Source organism: Carettochelys insculpta, chromosome 1 (genome assembly GCF_033958435.1).
Source record: "Carettochelys insculpta isolate YL-2023 chromosome 1, ASM3395843v1, whole genome shotgun sequence".
NCBI lineage: Eukaryota > Metazoa > Chordata > Testudines > Carettochelyidae > Carettochelys > Carettochelys insculpta.
Window position 1 is genome coordinate 302,622,824 of NC_134137.1, and position 15,385 is coordinate 302,638,208.

Below are 15,385 nucleotides of genomic sequence, written 5' to 3' on the forward strand. Positions count from 1 at the left end.
AAAAATGGCATTATTCCTGAAAACCAATGCTGATTTTATGTGGATCGAGGCACTGCTGATATCATATTTACAGCCAAACAGATATAACAAAAATGTAGAGAGCAATATCAGGTTCTCTATAGCTACGTCTACACGTGAAGCCTACATCGAAGTAGCTTATTTCGATGTAATGACATCGAAATAGGCTATTTCGATGAATAACGTCTACACATCCTCCAGGGCTGGCAACGTCGATGTTCAACATCGACGTTGCGCAGCACCACATCGAAATAGGCGCTGCAGGGGAGCGTCTACACGCCAAAGTAGCGCACATCGAAATAAGGGTGCCAGGCACAGCTGCAGACAGGGTCACAGGGCGGACTCAACAGCAAGCCGCTCCCTTAAAGGGCCCCTCCCAGACACACTTGCACTAAACAACACAAGATCCACAGAGCCGACTACTGGTTGCAGACCCTGTGTATGCAGCATGGATCCCCAGCTGCCGCAGCAGCAGCCAGAAGCCCTGGGCTAAGGGCTGCTGCCCACGGTGACCATAGAGCCCCGCAGGGGCTGGAGAGAGCATCTCTCAACCCCTCAGCTGATGGCCACGATGGAGGACCCCGCTATTTCGATGTTGCGGGACACGGATCGGCTACACGTGCCCTACTTCGACGTTCAACTTCGAAGTAGGGCGCTATTCCCATCCCCTCATGGGGTTAGCGGCTTCGACATCTCGCCGCCTAACGTCGATGTTAACATCTAAATAGAGCCCAACACGTGTAGCCGTGACGGGCGCTATTTCGAAGTTAGTGCCGCTACTTTGAAGTAGCGTGCACGTGTAGACACGGCTTATGTGACTTTTTCTATTGACTTGACCTAGGCGTTTGACTAGGTCAACAGAAATGGGCTCTGGAAAATTCTTGGGTGAATTGGTTGTCCTGAAAAATTGATTAACATTGTTCGGTCTTTTCACGATGACATGCTTGGTCTCATTCTAAACAATGGAGAGACACCAGTACCTTGTGAAATACCAAAGGATGCAAAGGAAGGATGTGTCCTTGCTCCTCTCCTGTTCAACATCTACTTTTCAATTATGCTGTTAGTTACTTTTAAGGACTGCCCATTGGGCATACCTATTCAGTTCAAACAGATGGCAGAATTTTCAATCTTCAGAGACTTCAGGGTCACACTAAAGTGGTTAATACAACTATCTGTGACCTTCTGTTTATTTATGACTGTGGATTGTTGGCTCATTCAGTGAAGGATGCACCGGAGGTTTTTGATCACTTTGTTACTTCTGCTTACTGCTTTGGACTCACAGTGAGCCTTAAGAAGACAGAAGTTGTGCCTCAGCCTATTAGGAAAGAACCCAGCACTCCATGATCACCGCTGCTTGTACCATCCCTAAGGCTGTTAACAAGTTCTGCTACCTCAGAAGTGTACTGTCTTCTAGCATAAAGGTGGATCATGCTGTATCTGCTCAATTAGCCAAAGCCAGCACTGCCTTTGGAAAATTGACCATGCACCTGTGGAATGACCATGGGATTAAACTCCATACCAAGATAGTAGTTTATCAGGCAGTTGTCCTGAATATCCTGCTGTATGGCTCGGAGTCATGGACAATAAATTGCCACCATATTTTGAATCTCAATCAGTTCCATATGTGCTGTCTGAGGAGGACTGCCCACGAGAATTGGTGGGACAGAATTCCTAACATGGAGGTACTTAAGCTGTGAGATGTCATGGGCATGGAAGCAATACATAAGAACAAACAGTTTCTCTGGATTGGTCGTGTTATGAGGATGGATGATACATGGATCCCAAACATGGTGTTCTATGGCCCGCTTGCTCATGGCAAGTGCTCTGTCGGTGGTCAGTTTAAGTGCTATAAAAACATCTTAAAGGCCAGCATGAAGTCATGCAGCATATCTCCCAATGATCTGGAAACTCTAGTTCAGCACAGATTGTCTTGGCAGCAAACCACTGAACAGGCTCTTAATTGCTCTGAGACAGCTTAGTCCAAGAAGACCGGAAGATCGTTCCTGCAGTGTTCTGCAAGAAACCTTCAGAGCTCCAAAAAGGTTCAAAAATCTAGGAGCTAGATAGAGCCTTTTGGTTCAGCCCTGAGCATGGTGAAAAGTGGTTTCATTACTCCATGAGGACAGAGAGTCACAAATCCGAGACACCTGCCTTGCTCTTGTTAGACGTAGAGCGGTTGCAGTCACTGCCTGTCCACTTGCTAATGAGTGGAAGAGCATGTCCGGTGTGCAGCTCCTGATCTGGTGTTCAACCCTTCCACAACTGTCATCATGCCATGCAAGTCCTGTGAAGTGATGTGTGTGATCCTGTGGCTTGGTGACTGGGGGAGAGGGGAAGGTGTGGCACTTGTCTATCAGGATACAATCTTATAGACCAGGGCCTTAGTTCAACAAAGCATTAGATTTGAGTGCTTGTACCTGATTTTTTGGGTGTTCAGGATTGTCTGGGTGTTCATTTTGTTTTTTGTCCACCTTGCTATATGGTAGATCCTCTACTTGAGCTGGCATTGAGGACCACAAGGCTCTTGGTCTTGGGGGACTTTAATATTCACACTAAGGGTGTCCTAGCTGGTTCAGCCCAAGATTTTGTGGATATTATGACAAGATTCAGACTATCTGAAGACATAACTGTCTCCACGCATCCTCTAGGTCATGTGTTTGATTTGATCTTTTGAACTAAGAGTGATAGAGTTCTTGGGACAAGGGATGTGGTTACACTCCCTTAGTCATGTACTGATCACTGTCTTGTCAATTTAGACTAGCTGTTAACCTTCCCCTTCACAGAGGCGGGGGGTCTGATTAATATGGTTCGCCCTCGGAGGCTGATGGATCCAGAGGGCTTCTTGAGGTCCCTGAGGGATTACTACATGCACTCTTTCTACTGGAAATTGGAGGAATGCAGCCCAGACATAAATAGCTGGACCCCGCTTCCATAGTGGGAAGAGGACCCCCCAGTTGAAGAACTGTCTAAAGAAGGCACGTGTAGACACTCCATGGCCTGGTATTTTGAAAGAGTCCTCCTCCACGGTGGCACCCAACCAGAGCGTGGAGACGCCCTGCCCTGCAGAGCAGAGCTCTGTGAGCCATGCATCTGGCTGCTCTTAAAGCTGCACAGACCCAGAACCCTGTGTCAGGAAGCTGAGAGCAGGTGAGCTGCAACAGCACGAGCTGCCACAAGCATGCCCTCTCAGCTTCCCCTGACAACAGCTAAGGCCACATGGACAGTACCTGGCAGCCTCCTGAGCCCCAGAGCATCCCCCCCAAGCCCTCACAGGGGTCCCAGGAGCCCGTCCCGGAAAAGAAGAAAAGGGCCCCCTCCTGGACAGACACTGAACTCAAGACCTCCCGGGTCTTTGGAAAGAAGAGGAGATTCTCCGGGAGATGGGGGTCAAGCAGAGGAATGATGTAGCCTTTGCCCGCCTGTCCCTGGGACTGACAAGCCATGGCCACCCGCAGCAGACCTTGGAGCAAGTCTGGAGCAAAGTTAAAGAACTCCAGCAGGGCTACACCTGGGTCCCTCACCTGCCCCTACTGCCGGGAACTCAGCTCCATCTTGGGGCCCTGGGATAGCTCCCTGCCCCCAGTGGTCCTGGATACCTCCATGGACCAGCCTGATCTGGAGGGGCTGGAGGACCCCAGACCAGTCAGCCCAAGCCAGGGGGCAGACAACACCTGGGACTGGTCCAGTGAGGAGGGTGACCTCATCATAAATGTCCCCTCATGGTCGTTCAGCCGGGCCATGGGGAGCTGGGCGTCACCAGAGGTCATTGTGGGACTCCCAGGTAAGTGCATAGTGGGACTTTCACCCAGCTGGTAGAGCGGGGGTGGCACCACTGCCAGAGGAACAAGCACAGGCCCGGAGGCTCAGAGCCAGACACCCTGGCTGGCCACAACCCACAACACACCCCTTGTGCCTGTCTGCGCCACCCAGCACCCAGACCAGTGGACAGCCCCTGGCACCCAGATGCCCAGTGGGATGTCTACGGGCCAGCCCACACATGGGAATGGCCCCACCTGAGGGGGAAGACCTGTGTGCACCTGACACCACATGGATGCTGCGCCCAACATGGCCAAGCCCTGGCGGGGGACACGGGAGTTGGGGTCAAGGGGGGGCAGAGTCCTGGGGAGGACAGGGGGTTGGAGGCCCTGCCTGGACACTGACATGCCACCTGTCTCCCCTTCCAGGTGCAGCAAGCAAGGGCCCACATAGCCCATCGGCCTCAGTGGTCCCCAGGAGCTCCCCGGAAGGTGTTGGACAGCAGCCAGGTGCCTCCAGCAGCATGACACCTCTGCCAGCCTCCACCAGGCAGAGCTGATGGAGCAGTGCCTCCGGCTGGAAGAGGCCGACCTGGTGTGGCAGAGGAAGGTGGGGGGACGGCTTATGTCCTGCCTGGAGGGCATCCATGGGACTCTGCAGGAGCACGTGGGCAATGTAGCCCAGCTCCTGGCCCTCCATGCACCTCCTTGAGCCCACCAGCAGAGGCCCCCTCACAAAGTCCCCTGCTTACCCCACAGAGAGGCTCCCACCCCACCCCACCCCACTCTGATGCCCCCTCTGCCCTCCTGCCACTTCCCTACCTTCCGGTGCTCCCCGTCCTGTCCCATCCCCACCATGGACTTCACTCTTTGGGGGGAAGAGGATCCCAGGGCTGGCAGGGCTCTCTGCCCACAACCCCCATGCCCGAGTGACCCTCCCAGTTCAGGCCCCTCCGCGGCCCGCAGTGTACATGGCTGGCTCACCCCTATTGTAAATAGTTAAATGTTCACATGCAAACTGCTTTTTTTGTTTGTTGATAAAGGTTTATTGTGCACTGATGCATGTGTTCCATGTTCCCATGGTGGGGAGGCATGGGTGTGGTGGTTGTGGTGGGGGTACATGTGGTGGGGGATGGATGCATGGGGGCGAGGTGAGGGGTGGGCATCGTTGGGGGTCATTGTGGCCCAGGGGCGATGGTTACCCGGAAGGCCTCCTGGATCTGGACACTGTCACAGTTCGACTGGTGACAGTGGCCGGCTGCTCGAATCCCACAGTGGCCTCAGCTGCCCACCCCTGGATGTAGGCATCCCCCTTGCCCCCCACAATGTTGTGCAGAGTGCAGCAGGTACTCAGCATTTGTGGGACATTGTAAACCCCAACTTCAAGGTGGGCAATGAGGCACCGCCACCACCCTTGAGGCACCCAAAAGCCCGCTGGACCACATGCTGGGCCTGGTTGAGGTGGGTGCCAAAGGCCTCCCAGCTGGGGTCAAGGTGTCTAGTATAGGGCCACATCAGCCATGGCAGTAGGGGCTATGCTGCATGCGCAACCATGCATAGTGGCATGGTGGTGTCCCCAGCCCGAATCTCCTGCTGGGGGATGAAGGTGCTGTCCTCTGTATGCCAGCACAGGCTGGAATTGCAGAAGACCCTGGCGTCATGGGTTTATCCCGACCAGCCCATGTAGATGTCCACGAACCAGCCTTTGTGGTCCACCAGGTCCTGGAGGATCACCACGTGGTAGCCCTTCTGGTTGATATAGTGGCTGGTTCTGTGTGGTGGGACATGGCTGGGAGTGTGCGTCCCATCCAGGGCACCAAAGCAGTGTGGGAACCCCAACAAGGAGAAACCTCCAACGACAGTGTCCAGGTCCCCGACACAGACGACCTGATGAAGGAGCATCTTGTTTATGGCATGGACAACCTGCATGAGAGGGAGGCCATGAGCTCTCATGAGGGTGTGGCAGGGTGTTCCCAGCCAGCGTCCCCCCACCACAGTCTCCCTCCTGGCCAGCGTCCTCCCTTTCAGCCAGTGTCCCCTTCACCCCCCACTTCTGGAAAGCAGCCCCCGGGGGTCCCTGTTCCCATCGGCCTCCTCCCCGTGCTGGGGGTGTGCCCTGGGTCTGGCTTATCTCAGGGAGCACTGCTCCAACGGTGGTCTTGCCAACCCCAAACTGGTGCCCCACTGAGTAGTAGGAGTCCAGGGTGGCCAGTTTCCATATTGCAATCACGACCCACTTCTTGAGGTGGAGTGCAGGCCATGTGCTGGTGTTCTGGTGCCTCAGTGCAGATGCCAGCCAGTGGCATAGCTCCTGAAAGGTGTCCCGGCTCATGCGGAAGTTCTGCAGCTATGTGGCATCGTCCCATTGCCCCAGAACCAGTCGCTTCCACCAGTCTGTGCTGCTGGGGTGGCTCCCTGGGTGCCAGGGGTGGGGTGTGGGTTGGGGAGGTTCATGTCTGCAGGGGGACCATTCTGTCTCCCGAGGAGGAGGGTGGCAGCTGTGGCGACCGTGCCGACAAGGTGGGCAACAGAGTCTACGATGTCTGTATCCAGTGCTAGGACCAGGGTCTCATCAGCGTTGGTGCTGCTGCGCTGGAGTTTGCGTCGCTGCTGGCAGCTCGGCAGGCATCGGCCAGTGCTGGGTGGGGGCCATGGAGGGGGTCCCTTTAAGGCAGCATCTAGCTGTGGGCCCCAGAAGGGCTTGATGGCCGTGTGACCATATCTGCGGCATCTCCTCCTCCCTTCTTTCGAAAGAGCACTTGGACACATGTGGATGCTCCCTTTCAAAAAAAACAGGACAGATCATCGAAAGAGGGGCTGGACCTGCGATCTGCCTTTGCTGTGTAGTTGTATGCTTTCGAAAGCTGAGATGTTGATTTCTGGCTTTCGATTTTGCCCTTTCAATGGTGGGCTCCCATGTAGACACAGCCTTACTGAAGGAGGAGGATGTGGACAAGGTGATTGGAGGAGTGTGTCCAACCACACCACACACTCGGTTGGCTTACTAAATCTAGCTGGGAAGGGATCACTGGTTGGATCTAGATGGTTATTAATTGTTCTTTTAGATCTGCTATAGTTACAACTGTCTTGAAAGAGGCAGTGTTAAAACAACCACTTAAAAAGCCTTCTCTGGACCCACATGACTTGAATAACTATCGCCCAGTTGCTAATATTGCATTCTTGGGCAAGGTGCTTGAGCAAGTCCTGGCATTTCAACTTCAGGAATTCTTGGAAGAAATAGACCTTTTAGGTGCGTTTCAGTCTGGTTTTTGGCTGGGCTTTGGACCTGAAACCACTTTGGTCACCCTGGTGGATGACCTACACTGGGAAGTAGACATGGGGTGTGTAACTCTGTTAATTATCCTGGACACCTCAGCGGCTTTTCATACCATTGACCATGGTATCTTTCTGGAATGCCTGGGGGAGTTGGGTATCAGAAGCACTATTTTGCGCTGGTTCCGGTCTTACCTGTCGAGATGTTTTCGGACGTTGGAACCAGGGGGCTGTTGTTTGACCCCAGAGCAATTGTGCTATGGGGTCCCACAAGGTTCCATATTGTCCCCTATGCTGGTTAACATATACATGAAGTTGCTGGGAGAAGTCACACTGAGTTTTGGAAGATGGTGCCACTGATATACACATAATACCCAAATTTATTTCCCTGTGACACCAGAACCAGTATGGTGGTAACTGATCTAAACCCGTATCTGGAAGCGGTGATGGATTGGATGAAGTCTAATAAGCTGAAGTTGAATCCAGATAAGACTGAGGTCATGTGGATCAGGAGGCCATGTGTTCAGGAATGTGTCATTGTACCTCTTTTAGACTGGGTTACTCTTCCCCTGAAAAAACAGGTACACAGCTTGGGAGTCCTTCTGGACCCTTTTTTAACATTTGAAAATCCAAATTTCTTCAGTGGCTACCAGTTCTTTTGGGCAGTTTCTTCTGATCTGCTAGCTGCAACCCTCTCTGAACAACCATGACTTGAACACAGTGATCCATGGTCTTGTCACATCTCGACTGAATTATTGTAATTCACACTATATGGGACTGCCTTTGAAGAGTCTTCGGAGAGTTCAGCTGGTCCACAATGCAGCTGCCCGAGTTTTAACCAACACTCATTACACAGAGCACATTATGTCAGTGCTCTGGCAGCTGTACTGGCTTTCAGTATGTTTCTGGGCACAATTTAAGGTATTGGTTATGACTTATAAACCCCTAAATGGGTCAAGTCCACAGTATTTAAAGTATCATCTTTTCCCATATGAAGGTGCCAAGGGATTGAGGTCATCTGGGGAGGCTCTGCTCACTGTTCCCCCACTTCGGGAGATAAGATTAACATCAACATGGAGCAGGGTCTTCTCAGCCTTTGCTCCCAGGCTGCGGAATTCTCTTCCCTCGGATATTCACATAGCACCGCCATAAATATTGTTTCGGCACCAGGTTAAAGTCACCCTTATTATTTGTGCTTTTATTGGTGTTTGAGTTTATGATCTTTCTTTTGAGATGTTTTAGTAGGTTTTATGTCCTTTTGGAGTTTTATATTTTTAAATCTTTTTATATAGGTTTATATTTTTTAAAATTTTGTAAGCCACCTCGAATATTTGAAATAGAGAGGTGGGGTAAAATATATTAAATTAAAAAATATATATATATCCACCTAGAAATGGAGTGTATTGTAGCTTTAAATAAATGAGACAAAATTGCCCTGTTTAGAAGAGCCATGAAAAGGTCAGTTAAATTAGTGAAAATTTAGATACCGTTTTAAAAGTGTGTGATCTGCTTAGTTATGCTTTCAGCAAACAAAAGGGTCTCTGTTATGGCACTAATTCAGTCATTGAAAAACACCAAGAACTGAGTGAAATCCTAGAAATATACAGGTGCTCAAGTGAAATTAACTACTCAGTGATTCATTTTCCAGCCTTTGTGTGACTTTCTTGCATTTACTTATTGCTTTTGATGCACATCATGTGCTGTGCTAAAATGTTTGCCACCAAATCTTTTCGATCCCTTTGCACAGCTATGTTTGGTCTTTTCTCAAGCCTTCATGGTCACAACAGGGAAATGATGGAGATTTTCTGGAAAGGTTGAAAACTGGATGTTTGTAGGTGAGACCGCTCTTCAAAAAGAAAAATCAGCTCCTATAACATAATCACTGTGGGGACTGGTTGCATTTTTAAGGGGTAAAAATCTGTAGTTGGTCAGAGCAACTGACTAAAATAATAGCTTCCCTAAAATCAAAAATCACAGGCCTTGGTTTGTGTCTCAAAGCTACCTTTTGTTGTTTACAGCAAGCATAGGTGTATAATTTATACCATGATGGAGTCCAAAGGTTCCAATCAATAATGGGACTCCTGGACAATTATGAAGAAAGTCCTGGTCTCCAGCCCAAAGAATTCAAAATCCTGATCCAAATAGACACATTCCTCTACCCACAGGAGTCTCACTAGTCATGTAAGCATTCACACTAGAATATCAGACTATTGGAATACAGGGACGGAGATAAAAAGTACATCAGACGGATGTAAATAATAAAGCATAATAAGATGATCAAGGAATGATAAGCACACGTCAGGCTGTGTTTTCTTTTTTAAACATATAGGCTAGGTCTACACAGGGCTCTGCTCAGCGCTGCTGCCAGCAGAGCTATGCAAAGTGAGCCTCTTGGGATTGCAAATGGCTGCTTATTTGCATACTCCCAAAGCTCATTACCATAGCCCCACGAGATTTCGGTGCTGCAAGAAGGGGGTGCCAGCTGTGCAGAGGCTGTGTGGATGTGCCTCTGCCAGCTAAACCCTCCTCTGTCACCAGTCCCTTATGCCCGAAACAGTGGCTAAGATATTTGGGGGGATTACTTCAACTGCCCCCCCACTGAAACCAGTCCCCCACACCCAAGCAAGGACCCAGGCGTCTTGATGCCTCTGGGGGAGACTAATGTACCGGTGAGCTACTTCAACTTGCCCCCCACTGAAACCCCTCCAACTCCCCACACCTCTGCAAGGACCCGGGAGGTCTTGCTTCTGGGGGGAAGTCTCCTCTGGTGGCTAGGATATTCAGGGGCTTGTAGCCACCAGGTGGCTATCGCCCCCAGCAGCTGAGATATTCGGGGTGGTGGAACATTTCAACCAGTTCTGCAGCCACAGACCACAGCCCCCCTCCATCTCCCACCAAAAATATTTTTGGGGCATGCTGCCCATTGCAGACACCTGCTGCTTTTTTGCAAAATCTTTGTGTTCAGTGGTAAAATCTTTTTCCTAACCTTTCCTGTCCTGTTTCTTCTTGCTTTGACTCTCCAAAAACACAAGGTGGAAGGGTGAGATTCCTGTTTCCATTATAAGTTCAGGATATTAGATTTCACTGCCATCCCCCAAGTTGGCAATGTCTGTGCAGAGAAGAGGGAAGACAAAAATCTTTTTTACCTAACTTTTTCCTATCCTTTCTTCTAACTTCGCACCTTGTCATGTAGGGAAGAGTGGGTGGAGGGCTAGTGAAGAATACAGTCTGTCCCTGTGTTATTTTCAGGGATCGGATGCAATCGTAGGAGAGGGGACAGTCAGCTGATGGCCAGTTGAGAAGACAGCCTGTGCATAGAATCCATATAGTGCACTGGAAAGCCAAATACCCTCCCCTCTGCCACTTTTTTTTTCAAAAACTTTACTATCAACTCTTTCTTCAAGCTTTTCAGGGTCCCTGTGTTATTTTCAGGGATCAGATATAATCACGGGGCGGGGGGCAGTCAGGGGATGGCTAGTTGAGAAGACATACTTGCTGATTTTTATGAAATCCTTGATAATTCAGTTGCAGAAGAAAGAGATCTGATAACTTTGCCATCTTTTTTGATGCCCCACTTTTCTTTCCTTCTGACTGGAAAAATGGACATTTGCCTAACACAGGAGGGGGAATGAGGACAATGCAACATGGAAAGATGATGTCAAAGGCCAGTGATCATACCCAGAATGCTATGGGGGTGAGGGAACTGTGGGTAGAGTCCCACAATGTACTTCTGCAGCAGTTGATGTTTGCCAGTTGAGTGTGGCAGCAATAAGTTGACTTCATAAGGAGCATGTGGGGAGGTGAGGATAATCAAAATCGAAGTTATAAATTTGAGTTACAAAATAGATAAATTCAATTTTATCTTGTAGGGTAGACACAGCCCCTGTGTGTGTATTACAGTCATTTGTGAGAGTAAATATGCTTGTGAAACTTCTGAAGAACAATATCGCAGTGATACTCACGTCCTCCTAAATGAAGGCAAGACACTCTTCCGTAATTTCAGCGTCTCTCCTTGATGCGTGAAATAATGAGCTCACCAGAACTTGGTATTCTGTGTGTCAAGCTGTGCTGTGATTTGGAATATGGTGACGTCTTCCTTCCATTGAGATCACTTGTGGGATTGTTAAAATGAATGTCTTAGGTCAGATTCAACTCTGCTCGTTTTCCTTCGTCTTATGTATGTTGGCTCAAAATGAGCTAATTCCCTGACACTTGTCATGTGATCATGATTCAGAATCATAGAAGTAGTCACTTTCTTCCAAAACTGAACAAGTAACTTTATTGGAATAACAATACCAGTATCCAGGATAATGCTTTTCTATGTTTTTCTCTCTCCTCCACTATAGATCTTCCGCACGTATATTCTTTAGCTCTCCTCCTATCAGGTGTCTTGATACAAATTTAAAGAAACAGTACATGAAACTTCACATACTAAGTTTTTCATAATTTTGAAAATCTCTTTTACTGTAAAGTCTCCTTTGCTAATGTGAGTAAGTTTGCTTCCCTCAAATTTAGATTTTACCCTGGCATTATCTTTGTTACTTTTCAAATAATGCGCTGTACAGAAATACTCTCTGTTACAGTTAGCATATACGTGGAGTGACAGAGAGATAGCCATGTTAGTCTGTATTCTATCAAACTAAAAAAGCAGACCTGGAGCACTTTAAAGGCTAACAAAATAATTTATTAGTTGATGAGCTTTCAGCTGAAGAAGAGGGTCTGTCCCACAAAAGCTCATCACCTGATAAATTGTTTTATTATTTTGTTAGTCTTTAAAGTGCTACATGACCACTTTTATATTTTGATACTATGCATGGAGTATTTCAGATGGGATTGACAAATACTCTGTTCATTAAATATATTGCCTCTTTAAAAGTTATTTCGAGATGAATGCTAATGAGATTTCAGGGGTTAAAGCTTTGCAATCTGACTGAGACTTGTAAATTGTTTATCCCCACAAGTAGTAGCTTAAATGTTGAATTTTGTGATGCAATATTTGAAGTGCTGTTGTACAAATGCAACCAGTAAATGTTGAGAACATAGTTCATTAGAAACTGTTCACTGAAACCTTAACTTCTCCTGTAAAATTGTAACATTTTGCAGATGAATTCTGTATTATTTTTGGCTAATAGAAAATACAAGTCTATAAAGCTATCTTGTATACTACAGGTTGAATCTCTCTAATCCTTAACTCTCTTACCTGGCAACATACATAATCTGGCATGATTTTAGTTAGACAGACAACCACTTATGTCTGTGGCCAAGTTTCCCGTGGTCCCATGAAATTTGTTTACAACCACCAGTCCTGGTTCTCTGTGTTTTGCTTTGCTGTTATTTAGCTGCAATTTATCCCTTAGTGTCTTACAAAAGCCCAGTACACAGTGGATGTGTTGGTAATATGCTAGAAAATATTGACCTCTTGTGGTCCAGCAAATTCTGTTGTTTGCACCATTGGGTCCCAAGGGTGCCAGACTAGAAAGGTTCGACCTCTATGATACCATCTTGGTACATAGCATAACTAGCTCTGTGCAACAATTTCTCTGTATAATATTAAACTGTAGGGTTCATAAAACAAGAAATGTACAAAGCTAATAGGGCTAAAGAAAAAATAAATCAGTCAGCCCTTTCTTGTTTGGTGTCTGAAAATTTTGACAAAAATAATAGAAAATAGTATTACATTAACGAATTTATAGGCTGAATTATAAATGTAACACATTTGATTCAATTTTAATTTGTCTAAAAGAAAATAATCCCAGAGTTGTTCTTTTAGTTTAGATTTTCTTGTGTAATATATTTCAAATCCTTTCAGCAACATACCTGCTTGTTTTTGTATAATTCAGGCTGTAGGTGTGTGTGTGTGGCTTGAAGTGTTCTAACAAAGAAGGCAGCTCTCATGAAAAGTAGGTCACACTCAATTTCCCTCCATTTCACAATAAAATAATTGGAAGATGCTGTTTCTGATGGTTATGTTAAAGTTGCTCTATAATTTGCGCTCTGACAGTATTGTGTTTGGCTGCAACTGAAAGTGGTAGGTTGCTGCATAGTTAATTTCAACTTCCACACCAAATATTAAGTTACATGGAAGACAAATATGCTGAAACTAAATCATAGGTTTTACACTACTGCCAACTAATATAGAGAGATCTAGTAGAGGCTAGGCTAAAGAAACCTCAACTTAATCCTTACGAATCTCAGAATTACATGAAGTTTGCATGTTAATAGAATGTTCTGTATCTCCCAATCATTGTATGCAACAGGCCACTAGATTTCAGAGCTTTGCACTAAATTAGAATATTCAAGTATATGTTGAAGATTTTAGCCTTTGAGTAGATTATGGAGGTAAAACTAGACACGTGTTTCTCTTTGTTTTTTATACCTGTCCATCTGGAGGTGCTGGTCAGGTGACACTGTCTCTGACTTAAACTAAAGTTCAGTGATCTGCACCTCTCACAATGAGACACTTAACTCTCTACCATCGTATCAGAATACAAATCTAAATGGTGTGTGTGTGTGAGAGAGAAGTATGTTGAAAGTGACCTACAGAAAGTACATTTAAAATAAAGAAAACCAGGACTGGTCTTCTCTGGAGAAACTTAAGTTTTCCAGGCACAGTGGTGTCTTTCAGGCTAGACAAGTCCTGAATTCTCATAAAGAAGATCATTATTGTTCTTCCTTTTAGGATGTAGGACTGGAAAGAACTCTTTGGTCAGAGTCCAAGTGCTTGCTTTCCCAGGCAACCATCTCTTATAGGTCCATTCAGAAACTTTTATAGGTCACTTTTTAATATTGGAAATAAATCAATGGGATTTAGGTGTTTAACATGCTTAGGCACTTCTGAAAATCCAGCTAGACAACTTGTCTAAATCTTTAGGCAGTGAAATATCTTTGTGACTCTTAACCCTAAATTCACCTGAATTGAAACTTTTATCTAAGAAAGATATGCTTTCATCTTTTACAGAGAGTACTGTTTTGCAATATTTATTTTATCTGTCCATTCTAGGAGGATACTTTGAAATGGGTAAGAATATTTTGCTTGTATATGCTACATTATCTGTGGTTAATCAACTCTGAAAGAGTTGCCAGTGTGACGCTATAGCCAATGTAAGCCTTGGATGCATAAGCAGAGGAAACACAATTAGAAGCCTGGAGTGTTATTTCTATTTGTCATGTTTGTGACTGATACAGGAATTCTGTGTCCATTTCAAGTGTCATGAAGGATATTCTTAAATTGGAGAGGGTTCAGAGAAGAGCCATGAGAATGATCAAAGGACTAGAAAAAATGGCTAATAGTAATAGACTGTAGGAACTCAAGCTATTTAGCTTAATAAAGAGAATGTTAAGAGGTTACTCAATCCAAGCATATGCTACTATGTAGGGAACACCATTTTGATAATGGTCTCTTCAATCTAGTAGAAAAGGATACTACAGGATCTGATGGCTGGAAGCTGAACAAATGCAGCTGTGACAAATGCAGATGGAAAATAAGGCATGATTTTTACAGAGAGTAATTAATTGATCACTGAAACAATTTACTAGGTGATATCTATGCTAGAAGCATTTACCAACAGTAACATCTGTCAACAGAGTTGTGTTGACAGAACTCTGTCAACAGAGTGCAGCTTACACATCAAAGCAGATCAACAGAGCAATCCACTCTGTCGACAGAGAGCAGCAAAACTGCCCTGCCCTCTGTTGACAGTGCGGCTGATGGGAAGCTCTGCAAAACAGGGCTGACTGGTGAACCAGAAGCCCTCTCTGTTGACAGAAGTGTCAACAGAACTCTCTTGACTGAAGTGTTATTCCTCACATTTTCAAGGGATAATGCTGGCAAGAGAAACGCTGAGTTCTCTCAAGACTCTGTTGACTGAATGATTTATGTGTGTAGATGCTCCCTGAATTATGTTGACAGAAGGCGCTTTCTGTTCACACAACATTCTAGTGTAGACACAGCCTAAGGTGGATTTTCATTGGCAATTTTAAAATCAAAACTGGATTTTTTTTCCTAAAATACATTGTCTAGTTCAGACAGAAATTGATTCAGGGAAGTTCTTTAGGTTGTTCAATGCAAGTCAGACTAGTATCCCTTCTATCTTTTATCTTACTATTTTGTAAATCAGGCCCAGGTGCAAAAAGCAGGCACTATCTACATCTACAGCAAAAATAGGATTAGTAGTGGTAGTAGTGGTAAACCTTTGCATGCTTTTCATAGTGAATCCTATTTTGTACTGTCCTCTGTAAACTTATCCAGAGTTCTAGTGATTATATACCCATCCCATACAATGTAAAATGAACAGCATGGTAGATTATTGAACATAGTTTCTTAAAATGATGAGACCAAA

General features: G+C 46.2%; 1 protein-coding gene across 1 annotated transcript in view; it reads left to right on the forward strand.

The window, feature by feature from the left end:
- PPFIA2 (PTPRF interacting protein alpha 2) overlaps positions 1 to 15,385 on the forward strand; it is a 607,969-nt gene that overhangs the window by 45,644 nt on the left and 546,940 nt on the right. Inside the window, exon 2 of the mRNA XM_074984006.1 lies at positions 6,719 to 6,746. Within this exon, the coding sequence (XP_074840107.1) occupies positions 6,719 to 6,746 (28 nt within the window). The remainder of the gene's footprint in view (positions 1 to 6,718; positions 6,747 to 15,385) is intronic.